The sequence below is a fragment of the Ursus arctos genome, unplaced genomic scaffold, assembly GCF_023065955.2.
Source record: "Ursus arctos isolate Adak ecotype North America unplaced genomic scaffold, UrsArc2.0 scaffold_2, whole genome shotgun sequence".
NCBI lineage: Eukaryota > Metazoa > Chordata > Mammalia > Carnivora > Ursidae > Ursus > Ursus arctos.
Genome location: NW_026622874.1, coordinates 30,658,319 through 30,674,632, shown reverse-complemented (window position 1 = coordinate 30,674,632; position 16,314 = coordinate 30,658,319). Strand labels below are relative to the sequence as shown.

The following is a 16,314-nucleotide window of genomic DNA, read 5'->3' as shown; positions in this document are numbered from 1 at the left end:
AGGGTGTGAAAATTTTGTTGCTAGGTGCGTAAATACTGTTGACTAGGAACTATATATTAACACATGCACACATGTACACACATCACACATCTAGTCCTTCTGGAAAGAAGTTTACAATTTAATTGAGATGACAATATAATAGAGGAGACATCTTTTGGTGAATAACTGTGCGGTCAGTGGTACAAAGAGTAGGTGCCCTGGGTTAAATAGAAGAGTGGGAATATTCAAAAGAGACTTCCGGGAGGAGGTAGAAAATGGACTAAATTTTGTAGGCCACGTAGGAGTTGGAAAACCAGAGAGGCTGGAGGATGTGAATGTGGTATGACCAAAGGCGTGGAGGTGTGAAAGCCCCATTTGTTCAGGATTTCATGATTTGCCAAGAGAACCAGTGGGAAATAAGGATGGAAAGATGTGGCAGAGCTGGAATAGGATGGAATAGCCCTGCTGAGCACTAGGAAATTGAAGATTGGGACCTTGCAAGCCCACCTCACCTCATTCCACGGGATAGTAAAAACCAAGTCATTCAGTATCCTCTTACCTCAAGGGGGTCAGGGATTAGGCCTCAGCAAAGAATTTGAAGATAATATGCCAAGCTGGGAAGCTATTGTGTAGGTCCTGGGAAAGGGGAGCCTTGTGGTTTTAAGATTAATGTTTTTACCACGTGGATTTTCACCACCCCTCTCCCCAACTGTAAGACATATTCTTGAGTTGTTTTTCATAGCGGATCTGAGAGAGACACATATTTTCTTCTCCCTTCATGTATACCTACTCGGCAACAACCGCCCCCCGCCCCCCGCAACCATTGACTTCGTATGCCCCCCATGTCTTTTGTAATCAGACATCTGCTGGATCCCAGTCTGGTCAGGATAACACGTATCATCTCTGCTTGTGGGACAGAAGGAAACTAGTTAGTCTGTTTAAAATTTGAACTTACACCCCTGGACTTCTGGCACAGTGCTCCTTGGCCCAAATGCCTTTGTAAATAATAAGCATCTTTTCCCCCAGCAAGATTCCTTTCTGACTAAGGACATTTCTTCAAGTTAGTAAAATGCTGGTGATTGTTTTTGTGGAGATTGCTTTAAGATTTGGTTAAATAAGAGGAACATATCACCAAGAAATGTTTCTATTACCAAAAAAACCCACAAAAAACAAAAAAACCCAAACCAAAACAACAACAACAACAACAACAACAACAACAACAACAACAAGACAAATAGGACATAGGCCTGGAAGGTCTGAAACCAGAACATTCTAGGTTCAGATTTCATCCCTCCTGTATAAGACAGGCCTAGTCACTAGTTCCTTGCTAGGTTGTTGTAATGATTAGAAATAGTATACATAAAGCACCTGGCTCACAGACACTCGGTAAAGGGTAGACATTATTAATAACATCTCCATTTTATAGAAGGTCCTCCTCCTGAGTTGGGGAATTGCTGTGTTGTGCTGGTTCCGTGAGATGGTTTTAAATTCAGAAGGCGGCTGCAGATGGAGGCTAACTCCTTGAAGCAGCATTCTCTGCAAGCAGTGACCACATGAGGCCGCCTGGCAGGGCAGGCCCTGTGCAGACTCAAGCTCACAGTCACTGACAAGAAAAATCTTTTTATTTTTTGCTTTGCGGAGAAGGTGGTGCTGAAAGCTTTCTTCCTTTGGGAAATCAATTTCACTGAGCAGTGGATCTCAGTGAGTGGGGTCATACTACTGCTTTCCTAAAAGAGAGACGTTTCTGTTTTTATTAATCATGGAACTGACACAAGACTGGTAGAATTTGTAAAAGAAAATAACTTGTTTACTCTCCTTTTTGATGCATCTCCTGCCTTCCAGAGGTTAAGAGGGAAGAAGGGATTTTTATCTTCCAGTCTGGAAGCCAGACTCTCTTCAGGTTTAAAAATAAGCAGCCTCATGTCCTTGGAGACCTGCCGTATATGAATTTTAGGAATAAAAGGAATTCTCAGATTTTTGTCGGCTGTCATTTGGAAGGCAAAGTTACAAAGCCGTAGTGCCAAGAGTCCCTAAAATAGCTGTGCCTGTAATTATGGGGCTAGACACTTCCTCGTCACAAGTATGAGAACATGTCCTTCTTGGAGTTGAATCCAATATGAAGGACCATTGGTGTGGATGATGAAAGGCTTTTATTCTACACTGGGTTTCCTGACATACAGAGGGCTGCTCACCTTAACATTGTGAGATACAATAAAAGGTCGACATGAAATAGTTATCTTGGGTGAGAAGAGTATTGGTGTTAGTATTACCTTTTTTAATAAAATTATCTGTAGTTTCTATCAAAAGCCATCATTCCTCATACTTCTGAAGTTGGTTTGAACACCTGTTTCCCTCTCCCTCTCTCCCCGCCTCTATACATACATATATATGTATGTATACATATGTGTAAGAAGGTTGCATGCGTGTATATAGGAGTGCAGCCTCATGGAGTGCCATGATGGAGCAGCAGCTCCCTCCACGCAGGCAGGATAGAGAATTGTGGCCCATCTTTTGCTTCTTCTGAGGCGTGTTCTGCACCACTAACCGAACCGCCTCTAGGGGGCAGCAGAACACCAACTAAAAGTACAGTGCCTGGGGTTGTCAGGCTTTTCTGGCTCATAGTCCAGCCCTTCTAGGTCCATGATGCAGTCCCCGCCTTCTCCCCTTCACCCAGCAAAATTCATCCTCTTGGCCTTGCCAAGCTGGGGTCCACTTGCCTCCACTCACTCCCTTCTCCTCTGCACTCTTGAACTCTCCTGGTCTACTTTCTACCGTATCAACTAGCTTAATGCTGGGACGTGTTTGCAATTGTTTCCCAAGCAGCTATACTTGTCCTTTTTGGCAGGAACAGTGTTTTATGTCTTTGGGTTTCCCATTATGCCAGGACTGCCCTGGAGGCCTAAATAAATGCTTGATGGCAGATGAAGGTCCCGCAATCTATAGTGAGCGCTTGATACGTATTTGCTAATTTAGTTGTCAAGATGGTCTTGTTTTTGCACAGGAGAAGGGATTTTATTTGTTGCGCTTATTTCTGCAATGGCTACTTTGTCGTGTGCGTTCTGGTTTTGGACTGGAGTGTAAGATGTAGGTGTGATGCAGAGCGTGAACTTTGGTGCCGTAGTTGGAGGAGGGCTCTTCCCCTTCCTGGTTGTGTGCCTTGCTCAAGTGACCTTCTCAGCCTCCGTTTTCTCACCTATGCAATGGGCCTATTTAACCTGAGCATATAACTTTATCTAAACTGGAGCACGTTTGAGAGTGAAGGAGGAGATCTAAAAATACTTATCCTATAGTTTTTTAAAAATATTTATTGACTGAGGAGTGGTTTTCATTTTTATTATGTTCGGCTTGTCTATAAAATTGTTCTATTCAAAAATGGTGTGCAAAAATGGTTTTCAAAATAACGTTTCCTACAAAATATTAAAATAATATACGAACAGGACAAATTGTAAACTGGCTGGCACGCTGGAACAGCAGGTGTAAACCATATGGTGCTTCAAAGAATCAAACCACGCAATGTGTGTAGAGTGTGTAGTGCCGTGCCTGGAACACACTGTGCGTGCAGGAAATGGATATTTCATTTTCCTTCCTGGAAGAAGGTTGGACAAAGAAGCACTCACCACAGACCAAAGACCTATGGGTTTTTTTTTAAAGGCTGCCACCAGGAGGCTGTGCTCCTAGCTTTCCAGAGTCTACCGACACAAGGGATGAGTTTTGTTCAACCCCAGCTGAAAAATACCGAGTGAAGAAGGTTGTCCTGCTTATGTGTAGTCAGATATCTGCCTCAGCAGTAGAGAGCATACCCTGGGGATGCTGTGCATTTTGGGTAATAACTGGGCTGACCTGTGAGCGCAGAGCTCTTCCCTTCACTTGCAAAGTCACTACTCCTTCTGGGCAACTTGCCTGGAAAGCTGGAGCAGCGGGTCCTGGCACCCCTGCTCTGCACCCAGCTCCTCCCGCTTAGAAGCTTGATTGTAGCAATTGTGCTTAAATATTGGGCTTAACCATAAACATAATAGTGTGAGCTGTAAAATATATACCTGTCTTGAAGGTTGGTGTCCCCATGTAACTGGAAGCTTCGTTGCCATTCTGTGATTAGGCTTCCAGGGTTGGGCACACCCCTTTTAGCAACTGTAAATTCACCACTCCTCACCCCTGCCTCCTGTAAGTGCTGTTTTGCTCTGATGAGTGCTCTCAAGCCTGCGTGTTCATTTAACCTCAAGCCCCTCAGAACTGAGGCTTGTGTTTCTGCCGGTTGCTGGTGTGTTGGAGAATTCAGGGAGTGCTCTGTGGCTTCCTGGAAGCAGGGAAGGATCTCCACATGGTCGCTAACCATGTGTGACAGGAGAATCGAGGGCAGGAGCAGGTAGTGGTGAAGGGACAGCCCACTGCATGGCTCCTAACAGGCTCTTCTTTCTCTAGGTATGTGTACATTCCGGTCGGCGGGTCCCAGCACGGCCTGCTGGGGACACTGTTTTCCACCGCAGTGACGTTTGCGTTTGTGAGCTTCTGGCATGGTGGCTATGACTACCTGTGGTGCTGGGCGGCGCTCAACTGGCTGGGAGTCACCGTGGAGAATGCAGTCCAGAGGCTGGTGCAGACCCCGTGCGTCCAGGACAGCGTGGTGAGCAGGTGGCGGGGGGCGGGGGGCAGCCAACCCAGGTGGACTAGGCCTGGGAGGGAAGGCGGTTGTCAGATTCACCCCACTGTGGGCTGTTCTTGCCAGATTGGTTCAAAGTATGTGCCCAGAGGTAGCAGGGTTTTTGTTTTGTTTTTTACACAAGTGTTTTAAAGCAATGCATGCCTATTGTAGAAAAATAAGAAAATTCACACAAGAGGAAAAGAAAAATACCTCTTCAACAAAAACTGTTACAACTATTCTAACTTTTTTCTTTATATGTACGCACACATGTATAACGTCTAACACAAATGCTATTATTCCAGAGACATAGTGTATCAGGACCACCTTTCTATGTCATCAAATCCATTTCTAACAACCCCTTTTAATGGCTACATAGAATTCCATTATATGGCTATGCCATCATTTATTTAGTCTCCTACTATTGGCAGTTGTGTCATTCTAATTTTTTGCAGTTGTCAATCAAAATTGAAATGAGTATCATAACCAGGACAAATTCTTGTATGTAAAATTGCTAAGTAAAGGTTTTTCTCACCCCCCCCTTTTTTTTTTTTTTTTTGCCATGCATACAGCTTAACTCTTCCTTAACTGCCCTGCAGTCAGAGTGTGCCAGGTGACTTTCCTACCAGCAGTGCACGAGGATGCCCTTGCCAGTTCTGAGTAGTGCTGGTGTTTTTAGTCCCGGCTAATTTGATAGGGACTGTTACTGTAGCATAAAAAACCCCCCCAAAAAACAAAAAATAGCTAAGTACTTAAGTCCCATTCTGATTCCACAGGAAAGTGATTTGGAAAATTAGGCACTTTACACACGTATTTTACACAAATGTTTTATCATATAAAAGTGATATGCAGTGTATTAGAATCTTGTAGGAAATGGTCGGTTCTGAATATGCAGCAGTATGCTGATAACCCTGAAAAAAAGTGGCTAAAAAGAAATATGCTGTCGTCAGTGTTCACGGCAGGCAATAAAACACAAGAAATTTACTGAGCAGTGATTAATGTGCCTAAACTCCCCCAGTATATGCAGCTAAAGCAAATAGATTTCAGAAACCCAAAAAAACCCAAATAGAATACATTTGAGTTTTTTCCTATAAAGATAGCCATAGTAAAAATGGACAGTTATTTCAATAAAAACTGATACAAAGCACATAGCAAAATAACACGTCTGAAGGAATTTAAATATGCTCATGTATGTTTAAAGATAAATATTTTATTCAGTAGTTGTACCCAGCAATCAGCAGGAAAGAAATGTCAGTGAATCTTAATAGAAAATGGAATTTCAATAAAAGTCATGGCTATGTAACACAAAGAAAAACCATAAAAGGTGGTATCATCAAGGTTTCAATCTCTGTCTTCAAATCTGAATAGTCTTCCCCAAAGCCTGAAACCCAATTATCATCTGTGAAAGCCAGAGAATTCTTTTCAGCCTAGGCTGAAGCCCTGTAACACATCTCTCCATTCCTTCACAAAGGGTCTAAAATTAACCTTGAACTTAATGTTAAGCATTGCTCTGTAGACTTCGAGCCGTGGCTTATGTTATTGACAAATTTTGAAAATCTAAAATGTTAAAGGAGTAGCCCAAACTGTGCTATGTAGCCAATGGCTCGTTAATTCTGGTTAAAAATGAAGGCAGTGAAAACACTTAATCACGGGAGGAAGCACGTGAATGTCCGCTCTGCCTCTTATCACAGCTCAGTGCAGGACCTTCGTGTGGTTGCCTCATTTGAGTTCCCACCCACAAGTTAGACGCCTAAGTGTATAGTAATTTTTGAGTATGCGTTTTTTTGTGAAATATATGTCTTGTATATTATGAAAATGGTGTTTAGTGTACGTATTTATTGAGAACATATTTCATAAAGCCTATTTTATCACCTTCTGTCCTGACAGCCTGGTGGTTGGTTCTGGCTGTGTAGATGAGGAGCTCCTTGAGTACGAGATCAGGATGAATTACTATTTATAGCCCAGTGGTCGGCTCAGTGTCTGAGTTAGCTACAGTGTTAAGTCAGTGCACAATTGGGTTGATTCCTTTTTTTTTTATTTTTTTTACTTCAATTAGCCAACATATAGTACATCATTAGTTTCAGAGGTAGAGTTCAGTAATTCATCAGTTGCGTGTAACGCCCAGTGCTCATCACATCACGTGCCCTCCTTAATGCCCATCACCGACTTACCTCATCCCCGCCCACCTCCCCCCCAGCAACCCTCAGTTTGTTTCCTAGAGTTAAGAGTCTCTCATGGTTTGTCTCCATTTCTGATTTCTTCTCATGCCATTCTCCCTCCCTTCCCCTATGATTCTCTGCGCTATTTCTTATATTCCACATATGAGTGAAACCATATGATAATTGTCTTTCTCTGATTGACTTATTTCACTCAGCATAATACAATTGGGTAGATTCTTTAGTTGTTCTTCCACTTGTCCACCCAAAGGTCCCCCCCCCACCCATTACTCTGTTTCTTATACAGCTCAGCATAGATTCTGTTCTCCTTCAGAGAAACAGGGCTGACATTTCAAATGTTGTGTAACTTCTTGAATAAATTGTTTCCCCACTTGGGTTACTCTCCCTCCCTCTCTCTTCATGAATCCAGTCCCCATTCTTTTGTCCAAATCCAAATGAAGACTTAATGTCTCCTTAGCACCTAATTTCCTCTGACACTAGTCTCTGTGATTGATCTGATAGTATTTTTACAATGTGAGTTCCCCTCTCCCCCAGGCTGCTCATACACTCTCTCCATGGCATTAATCCTTCATCTGTTTTTTTGAAGATAGGTTGGAAGATACTTGAGTAACAAGGATGATCATACCTTCTTTCCCCATATTTTTTCATCTTCAACCTCAAAGCTTTGTCTGGAACACAAAATACAGTAGGATTTCTCAGTGTTGATGAAATGGCAGTTGAACATTCACCAGAAGACTAATCAGAACTGAGTATTGTAGGAAGCCCTCTGATGTTCTAGGCAGGGCTGTCCAATTGAACTTTCTGCAGTAATGGAAATGACCAATATGGGAGTCACAGGCCACACTGAGCACTTGAAATGTGACTAGGTGTCACCAAGAAACTAATTTTTAAGTTTATGTAATTTTAATTAATTTGAGTCTAGGTAGCCCTCAAGGGGCTAGGGGCTTCCATTTTGAGCAGCACAATTCCAAAACATACCCCCCATCTAGAAAAAAAAAATTAAAAGAATGTACAATGTGACTATAATTTTAAATGATGTGCATTAATGACGAGGTACCTCGTATATCCAATGGCTACTGAGCTGTTGCACTTGTGTATCTCACAGATATCTCAGACTCAACATGTGTACTACTGAACTCGTGTACCCCATCCCCCCATAATTCCAACTAGCTCCATTCCCTCTAGCATTCTCTAGTTCTAGAAGAGTCATCCTCATCTAGTTACTCAAGGCCCAAACCAGCAAGTCACCCTTTGTACTCTCTCTCCCTCACTTCTGCCTGTATGCACTGTATATTCTGTCTCCTAGGTAGATCTTACTTTTTTTTAAGATTGATTTATTTATTTGTCAGAGAGTGAGAGAGTGGGAGGGAGAGAGAGAGAGAGCACGAACAGGGGGAGCAGCAGGCAGAGGGAGAAGCAGGACCCCGCTGAGCAAGGAGCCTATGTAGGACTTGATCCCAGGACCCCGGGATCATGACCCAAGCTGAAGGCAGATGCCCAACTGACTGAGCCACCCAGGCGTCCCTCCTACGTAGATCTTAATTTTTAAAAATCATTTCCATTTCTGCTAGTTCATCTTAATCTAACCGTTCTTATTTCTTGCCCAGTCTACCAGATTGTTTTTAACTAGTCTCTCTGCTTCCATTTTTGCCTTCTTCAATTCGTTATCCTCACAGTGCTGAATGATGTTTCTCAATAAAAACCTAACTATGTTGTTACCCTTAAAATCCTTAGTGGTATCTCATGATTTTAGGACAAAGCCCACAATATTTAAGGTGACCTACGAGGCCCGGCCTGATCTTGAGCTTGCTACTTCTCCCCATCCTCTCTGCTCCCACCCCTCACTTCACACTCTGTTCTTCCTTCTCTTCATTTGCCCACCTGGCCCCTCCAGCCTCAGAACCCCCACATGGGCTCGTCCATTTCCTGGGATGCTCCCTCCCCTCCCTCCCCTCCCTCCACCTCTATTCATCCTTCAGATTGCAATTCAAGTGATATCTTGTTTGTCTTTTGCGGACCCTCCTAAGTCAATTAGCTCCTGATTAAAAAAGCATTTTGGGCACCTTGTAGGTGATCTCTTCTGTTGTACTTAACACAGTTGCAATGAAATATTTTTATACAATAACCTGTGTAATCCTTACCTCCTTCCCTGAACTGCAAGTCTCATGAAGTCAGAGATCTGTATCCTTGGCGTGTATCACAATGCCTGGCGCAGAGTAAGCATGTAGTAAATACTTGTTAAATGAGTGAATATTTTCTGACCTCACTGAGGGCAGTATAAGAGGAAGTAGGCCCATACAGCAACATGAAGAATATAGATTGAATACTGGAAGAACTTCCTAAGGCTGAGGCTTGTTGAGCATTATATAGGCAGATTATTTTTTTCCATAGCAGCATAGATAGTGATTGGTCTAGTGATGGCAAAATGCTATTTTAGTGCTCAGTGAACAAAATATATATAGGAAAGAAAGAGTTGGGGAAGAATTAGCCTATCTGGTACCCTGCTGCTTTACGAGAGGGGGGATTATTGGTTGTGACTCACTGGGGCACAGAGCCGTAGGAAGCTGACAAAAGGTACTTTCACAAAGCACCGAGCTGGGTGGACAGAGAAGAGTTACTGCTGAAGCAACACGCTTTTTCTCTATACAAGCACTCTCTCAGGGAGCTAGAATTTGTGTCCAGCATTGAAATCTTTTAATAAGTGGAAACATTTTGAAGCATCAGTACAATGACATTACCTCTTGCCAGTTCTCGATGTGTTCTCTCTTTTGAAGGAAGATAGCTTCAGGTTGCTTGTCAGTGATTCCTGCAAAGGGAGAATCGACATCTCAAGCAGCTCACCCACCCCCACCCCTGATGCTCATTTCATTGAATAATTTCAGTATGTCCTCCTCCCCCCAGCCCTTGTCTCCTCTTCTTTGCCCCAAGAGTATCCTGCTGAGCTGATTTATAGCCTCTCTGAAGCAGTAAAATTTCTATTTATAGACTTAATTGAGGAAAGGCGCCTCCAGTGACAATCAGGGAGGGTCAGTCTAATGGTTCTGGGAGGGATCTGATGCTCTGGTGTGTCAGAAGGAGCCCAAAGACCACAGCTCTGTGGAGATATCCATTCAGTTTATCTGTTATATTGGTTATTTTGACTTTGAAGATGTAGGTACAGAAATCCCATGAGTTTGAGAGATCAGTCAATTTAAAATTGATCATCCAGCCATTGCACTACTGGGTATTTCCCCTAAAGATACAGACGTAGTGAAGAGAAGGGCCATATGCACCCCAATTTCATAGCAGCATTGTCCACAATAGCTAAATCGTGGAAGGAACCGAGATGCCCTTCAACAGATGACTGGATTAAGAAGTTGTGGTCCATATATACAATGGAATATTACTCAGCTATCAGAAAGAACGAGTTCTCAACATTTGCTGCAACATGGACGGCACTGGAGGAGATAATGCTAAGTGAAATAAGTCAAGCAGAGAAAGACAATTATCATATGATTTCTCTCATCTATGGAACATAAGAACTAGGAAGATCGGTAGGGGAAGAAAGGGATAAAGAAAGGGGGGTAATCAGAAGGGGGAATGAAGCATGAGAGACTGTGGACTCTGAGAAACAAACTGAGGGCTTCAGAGGGGAGGGGGGTGGGGGAATGGGATAGGCTGGTGATGGGTAGTAAGGAGGGCATGTATTGGTACACTGGGTGTTATATGCAACTAATGAATCATCAGACTTTACATCAGAAACCAGGGATGCACTGTATGGTGACTAACATAATAAAAAAACATTAAAATAAAAAAAATAAAATAAAATTGATCATTCAATTTTAAGAATGATTGACATGATCCAACTAATGCTTACGTAGTTCTCTGGAATCCTAACCCACTAGTTAGCAGGATATACATGTCAGTTGACCTGATAAGAAAAACTTTCACTTGAGGTCAGTGACACCAGCCCCACCTGACTCACTGAAGGATTAAAAAGCAAACTAGTCTAGCTGGGAAAATTGGACAGCTACATGCAAAAGAATGAAACTTGACCACTCTCTCACACCATACACAAAGATAAACTCTAAATGGATGAAAGATCTCGATGTGAGACAGGAATCCATCAAAATCCTAGAGGAGAGCAAAGGCAGCAACCTCTACGACATAAGCCACAGCAACCTTTTTCATGACACATCTCCAAAGGCAAGAGAAACAAAAGATAAAATGAACTTGTGGGACTTCATCAAGATAAAAAGCTTCTGCACAGCCAAGGAAAAGTCAAAAAAAAAAAAAAAGAGGCAGCCCACAGAATGGGAGAATATATTTGCAAATGATGCTACAGATAAAAGACTGGTATCCAAGATCTACAAAGAACTTCTCAAACTCAATACACGAGAAACAAATAAACAAATCATAAAATGGGCAGAAGATATGAATAGACACTTTTCCAATGAAGACATACAAATGGGTAACAGACACATGAAAAAATGTTCAAAATCATTAGCCATCAGGGAAATTCAAATCAAAACCACACTAAGATACCACCTTACGCCAGTTAGAATGGCAAAAATTGACAAGGCAAGAGACAACAATTGTTGGAGAGGATGTGGAGAAGGGGGATCCCTCCTACATTGTTGGTGGGAATGCAAGTTGGTACAGCCACTCTGGAAAACAGTGTGGAGGTCCCTTAAAAAGTTAAAAATTGAGCTACCCTATGACCCAGCCATTGCACTACTGGGTGTTTACCCCAAAGATACAGACGTAGTGAAGAGAAGGGCCATATGCACCCCAATGTTCATAGCAGCTCTGTCCACAATAGCTAAATCGTGGAAGGAGCCGAGATGCCCTTCAACAGATGACTGGATTAAGAAGTTGTGGTCCATATATACAATGGAATATTATTCAGCTATCAGAAAGAATTATCTCAGAGGAGATAATGCTAAGTGAAATAAGTCAAGTAGAGAAAGAATTATCATATGGTTTCTCTCATCTATGGAACGTAACTAGGAAGATCGGTAGGAGAAGAAAGGGATAAAGAAAGGGGGGGTAATCAGAAGGAGGAATGAAGCATGAGAGACTGTGGACTCTGAGAAACAAACTGTGGGCTACAGAGGGGAGGGGGTGGGGGAATGGGATAGGCTGGTGATGGGTAGTAAGGAGGGCACGTATTGCATGGTGCACTGGGTGTTATACGCAACTAATGAATCATCGAACTTTACATCAAAAACCGGGGATGTACTGTATGGTGACTAACATAATATAATAAAAAAAAAGCAAACTAGTCTAAGAAGAGTATTTCTATTTGACAGACTCATGATCTTCTGTTTCTCTACTGCTTGGCTTGATGCAGCAAGTGGAGATCAAGTACTTATTGTAGATAAGCCATTTTCTCAAGACTGGAAGCCTTCCTAGACTTGACCGCTTAGGCAGGATCAGTCTGGTTCTTCACTCCTTAATTTGCTCATTTAGGGAAAAAAACATTTTCAGTGCCCAATGTGGCAGACACATTGCAGAACCCTGGAGAACTCTGAGGAAGAGACATGGTCCTCCTAATTTCTTTTTTTCTTCTCATCTCTTTCAGTGCATCAATGCCTATAGTGTACTATCTATCATTGTATAGTGGTAGAGTCTATTGTGAGTCAGTTCTCTACAAGAACAAGGTATTTTATGGGGCCTATCAGGTTAATCATCTTTGCAGTTTCTGCTTTGGAATAAAGAGGCAATAAAGCCATGGAATGAGAGCTTTTCTCTAGGAAGAGCTAAGTGATCTATATTAAAAAACAGTCTTGTCTTCATAAACATCATAAATACTGATTGGCCTAGCATTCCCAGGCATTGCTCAGAAGAAAGGTCCAGGCTAGAGATAGACATTTGGGAGCATAGAGTTGGTATTTTGGAGCCTTGGAAGTGTTTGAGACCTTCCAGAGAGAGTGCAGAAAGAGGAGAAAAAGTGGCAGCCCAGGACCGAACCTGCGGAACACCAACGTTGGAAAGTTGGGTGGAGGAGAAGGGGCCACAAGGGGGAGGCAAATCTAGAGGGTGATTTCACTGAAACCAAGAAAAAGAGGGTATTTCATGGAGGGGGTGGTCAGTGGTGGTGATGCCATTAAGGGGTAAAGTAAGGTGAGGTTAAAGACTGGTTATGTCTTCAGGCCAGGGTGCTAACAGTGGGAGGAGGGAGCTGGGAGACATCTTCCTTGTGCTGTAGGAGGTCATGGTCCAGCTGGAGATGCAAGACATGTGCAGATAGTTGAGAACCAGCGTAAGGCGTTATGTGCAGAGAGACCAGAATGAGTGACAGAGGCAGCTGGTGTTTGTGAGGGGTGACGGTCAGTGTGAGCTAAGCTTTTAAGAATGGTTTATTTAAAGAGCTGGAACTTGAGTAGGACTCTGAAGAATGAAGAGTGGGGCTTGGATAGGTCAGCAGAGAGAAGACAGGCATTCCAGGTCAGGAGACTAGCACACATACAGCCTGAAGTCAGGAATAGGGTTGCCATGGAGGTGAGGAGGCAGACATGGCAGCCCAGGGGTTATGACTCAGGAGAACGGAGGAAAGGAAGCTAGAGAAGCCAAATGGTTTCCCCTATAAAGGTGTTTGAATGCCAAACTTAGAAATATAGAAATGCAAACCACTTAACCAAACAGGAGAGCATTAAATTAACGTATTAATCCCACACGTCAAATTAGCCTGTTGTGCCCGCTTGTTAGCACTCACCCAGGCCTCTCCGTCTGGAAAAGGCAATGTGTGTTGTTATGAACAGTGTGTTCCTTGGTGGATGGCGACCTGTGGGTGCCCCCTCCATTGTCTCCCGCTCCGAAGGGTCATTAACGATGCAGGAAGCACACTGCACAATTCACTGCTTACACATTTTCTTCTCTGTGGGAATCTGAACCTAAGCCTTAACCCCTCTGGTCTAGGAGGTGGAATGTGGCAAAGAATTCTACCTCTTAGTCAAATATGTTTAGCACGGCAGAAGCATTTTCACACGTTCTTTTTAACCTTCCATTACTGAGTCTGCTCTCTGGCGGAGAGAAGGCTTTGAACTAGAGCCAATTTCCAGTTCTGCATGGCCTGGTGAGCTCCCCAGGTCTGGCCCGCTCTCGGACTTCTGTGGCCTTCCTGTCCCTGTCAGGTTAGGCCTGAGCAGGGTGGGGTCGTCCTCTCATCATCACTGCTGCCATGGCGCTTCTGTCGTTCCTGTCAAGCGCACAGCACAGTCTCCCGGCCTTGGGGATTGTAACCTCGGGAAAGAATACTAAGCCAAAGATGAGATCTATCACTTGAATGTCAATTGTTGAAATAGGCTTTTTCAGGTGGCTCGCGGGTTTAGATTCATTACTTGCGAGTCCTCAGTGCCCGCATCTACAGCACGGATAAGTGCTGCTTACTCTAGTCGCAGCCTAGCGCCCAGCAGCTCTCTGTGGATGAGCTTAGGGAAAAGCAAAATCTTACTGTGTACGTGCTGAAGCTTTGGTTGTGTCTTTCCAAATCCGGGTCTCCAGAAAACCCATTACTCTCTGAAGGTAGCAAAGCGTGAGTTTCCAGTGTTTCTATTATCAATAGAAGGATGAAATTAGCCCCCTTTTCCCAAAGAATAATATGCATGTACTTTGTGTGATATATTTCTACAATATGTATTTATTTACAATGTATACTTAAGCTTTATGTGCAATTAATATTCTGTATATGTGCTGTAATTGCATAGCACATATATGTAATATATGTGTGTGTATATGTATGTATACATACATATATATGTGCATACATATATATATGTTTGTGTGTGTGTGTGTGTGTGTGTGTGTGTGTTCATTTTATAAAGCTCTGAGGAGTCAGAGATGTTCAGGACTTCCAAAATATCTCACATTCCTCCCAAGACCTAGAAATAAACACTGCTTTAAAAAGCCTATGGAGCAGCTGCTGGCCTCATTTGAGATGAGCTGAGTTGGTATCAATGTACTGTGATTGCCAGAATGTATTGAAACACAATTTAAGGGGGCTTCTGCTTTTTCCTCTGGTCTGCACCCTAGAGTCTCTCCAGTAGGCTGGAGTAAGAGCTGGAATGGCCACTGTCCATCCCCCGAGGGGTGGCAGGAAAGTGTCTCATATAAAAGGTTCAGGACATCTATCAAATTGACTAGGCCACCATTAAAAGTAATGATTTTCAAATCATTCCACTGTGAAGAAAGATGGAAAGGAATAAAGAATAACAGATATAACAAACATTTATTTTTATTTAAAGGTACATAGCAAACATAGAGAAATGCATAGAAGTTTACACACTCCAACATTAATGGTGGTTAGCTTTTTACTAACAGGATTCTTGGTGATACTTATTCTCTTGGTTTTACTCATTTACATTTTCAGCCTTTTCTACAGTGCATATGTACTGTTATCTGATTAAAGGTTGTTGAGAGTAAAGGGTACAGGATGGATCCACCCTCAGGACGCTTCGCTTAGCTGACCGTGGATGCTTGATTCATGTTGGAAATGGAAGGACCAGACTCTCCTGGGGCCGTTGTAGCCGCCACCCTTTGCCAGGAAATAAACTGTACCAGATCCTGCACAAGGATCTTTCCCGTTTATTTTATGTAAGCATCACAACCACCATGCAGGGTAGGTGTTCCTTATCTTCAGTTTTGTAGATGAGGAAACCTACAGGCTGGGAAGGTGTGTGATTTGTGTAGGAACACACGGTTAGTTCAGTTAGAAAGGGAGTCAAATTCAGGTATACATAATTTATTCTAAGCATCCTTGATACCAGATAAGAGACATCTGCTTTGATAGACCTTATACACTTATTCATTCACTTAATTTCTCCTTGCTGCTTGTGTACATTTGGCATTAGATTTTTTTTTTTTAACCAGCAAAAATGGGGTTTCTCAGGAATAACAAAGAATTGCAATTTGAGACGAGCAAGCTATGGCCAAACCATTTGGCATTAGATTAATTGACATTCCAGCCCTCAGTTGTTGGACAACTTAGGTTTTAGTTGTGGCTTCACTCAACCTGTCTATGGAAAAATTGGTCCGAGTGAAATGGGAATGCTCACAAAAGCATTTTTACCCAATTACGTCATGTGGTTTCAATAGTAGCTTTATAGGTAAGTACTAGCATTATCCCTGTTTTGCAGTGGAAATGAATGGAAACCCAGGAAGTTTAAGAAATATGTGTTCATGGGTCAGAAGTCAAATCGTACTGCAAGGCTTTCTTGAGATAAATGAATCTTTGGTCTCCATTCCTCCTGCACATACGTCCTTGTCCTCATCAGCAACAACTTCTAATTCTCTTAGTTGTTTCTACATCTACTTCTGCCTTTCTAAAGTCTATTCTCGTATTTCTTCACTTATGAATTATAAGTGTTAACTGCTTTCTACCTGAGGTTTTTGCATCTGAAACGTCCTCCCAACTTCTAATAGAATAGCGTCTCTATTTTTGGCTAAGTCAACACTTGCTGTGTACATTCTTACCACGATGTTCAGTGTGGCTCACTGCCAAGCCAGTTAATATGCTATCGCTGAATTTCCTTTTTAGTCATC

At 42.6% G+C, this 16,314-nt stretch overlaps 1 protein-coding gene across 7 annotated transcripts in view; it reads left to right on the top strand.

Annotated features, from left to right (window-relative positions):
* HHAT (hedgehog acyltransferase) overlaps positions 1-16,314 on the top strand; it is a 319,513-nt gene that overhangs the window by 232,571 nt on the left and 70,628 nt on the right. For all 7 annotated transcript variants that reach the window (XM_057315047.1, XM_057315045.1, XM_057315044.1 and 4 more), the window contains one exon: positions 4,399-4,600. In XM_057315047.1, the coding sequence (XP_057171030.1) occupies positions 4,399-4,600 (202 nt within the window). The remainder of the gene's footprint in view (positions 1-4,398; positions 4,601-16,314) is intronic.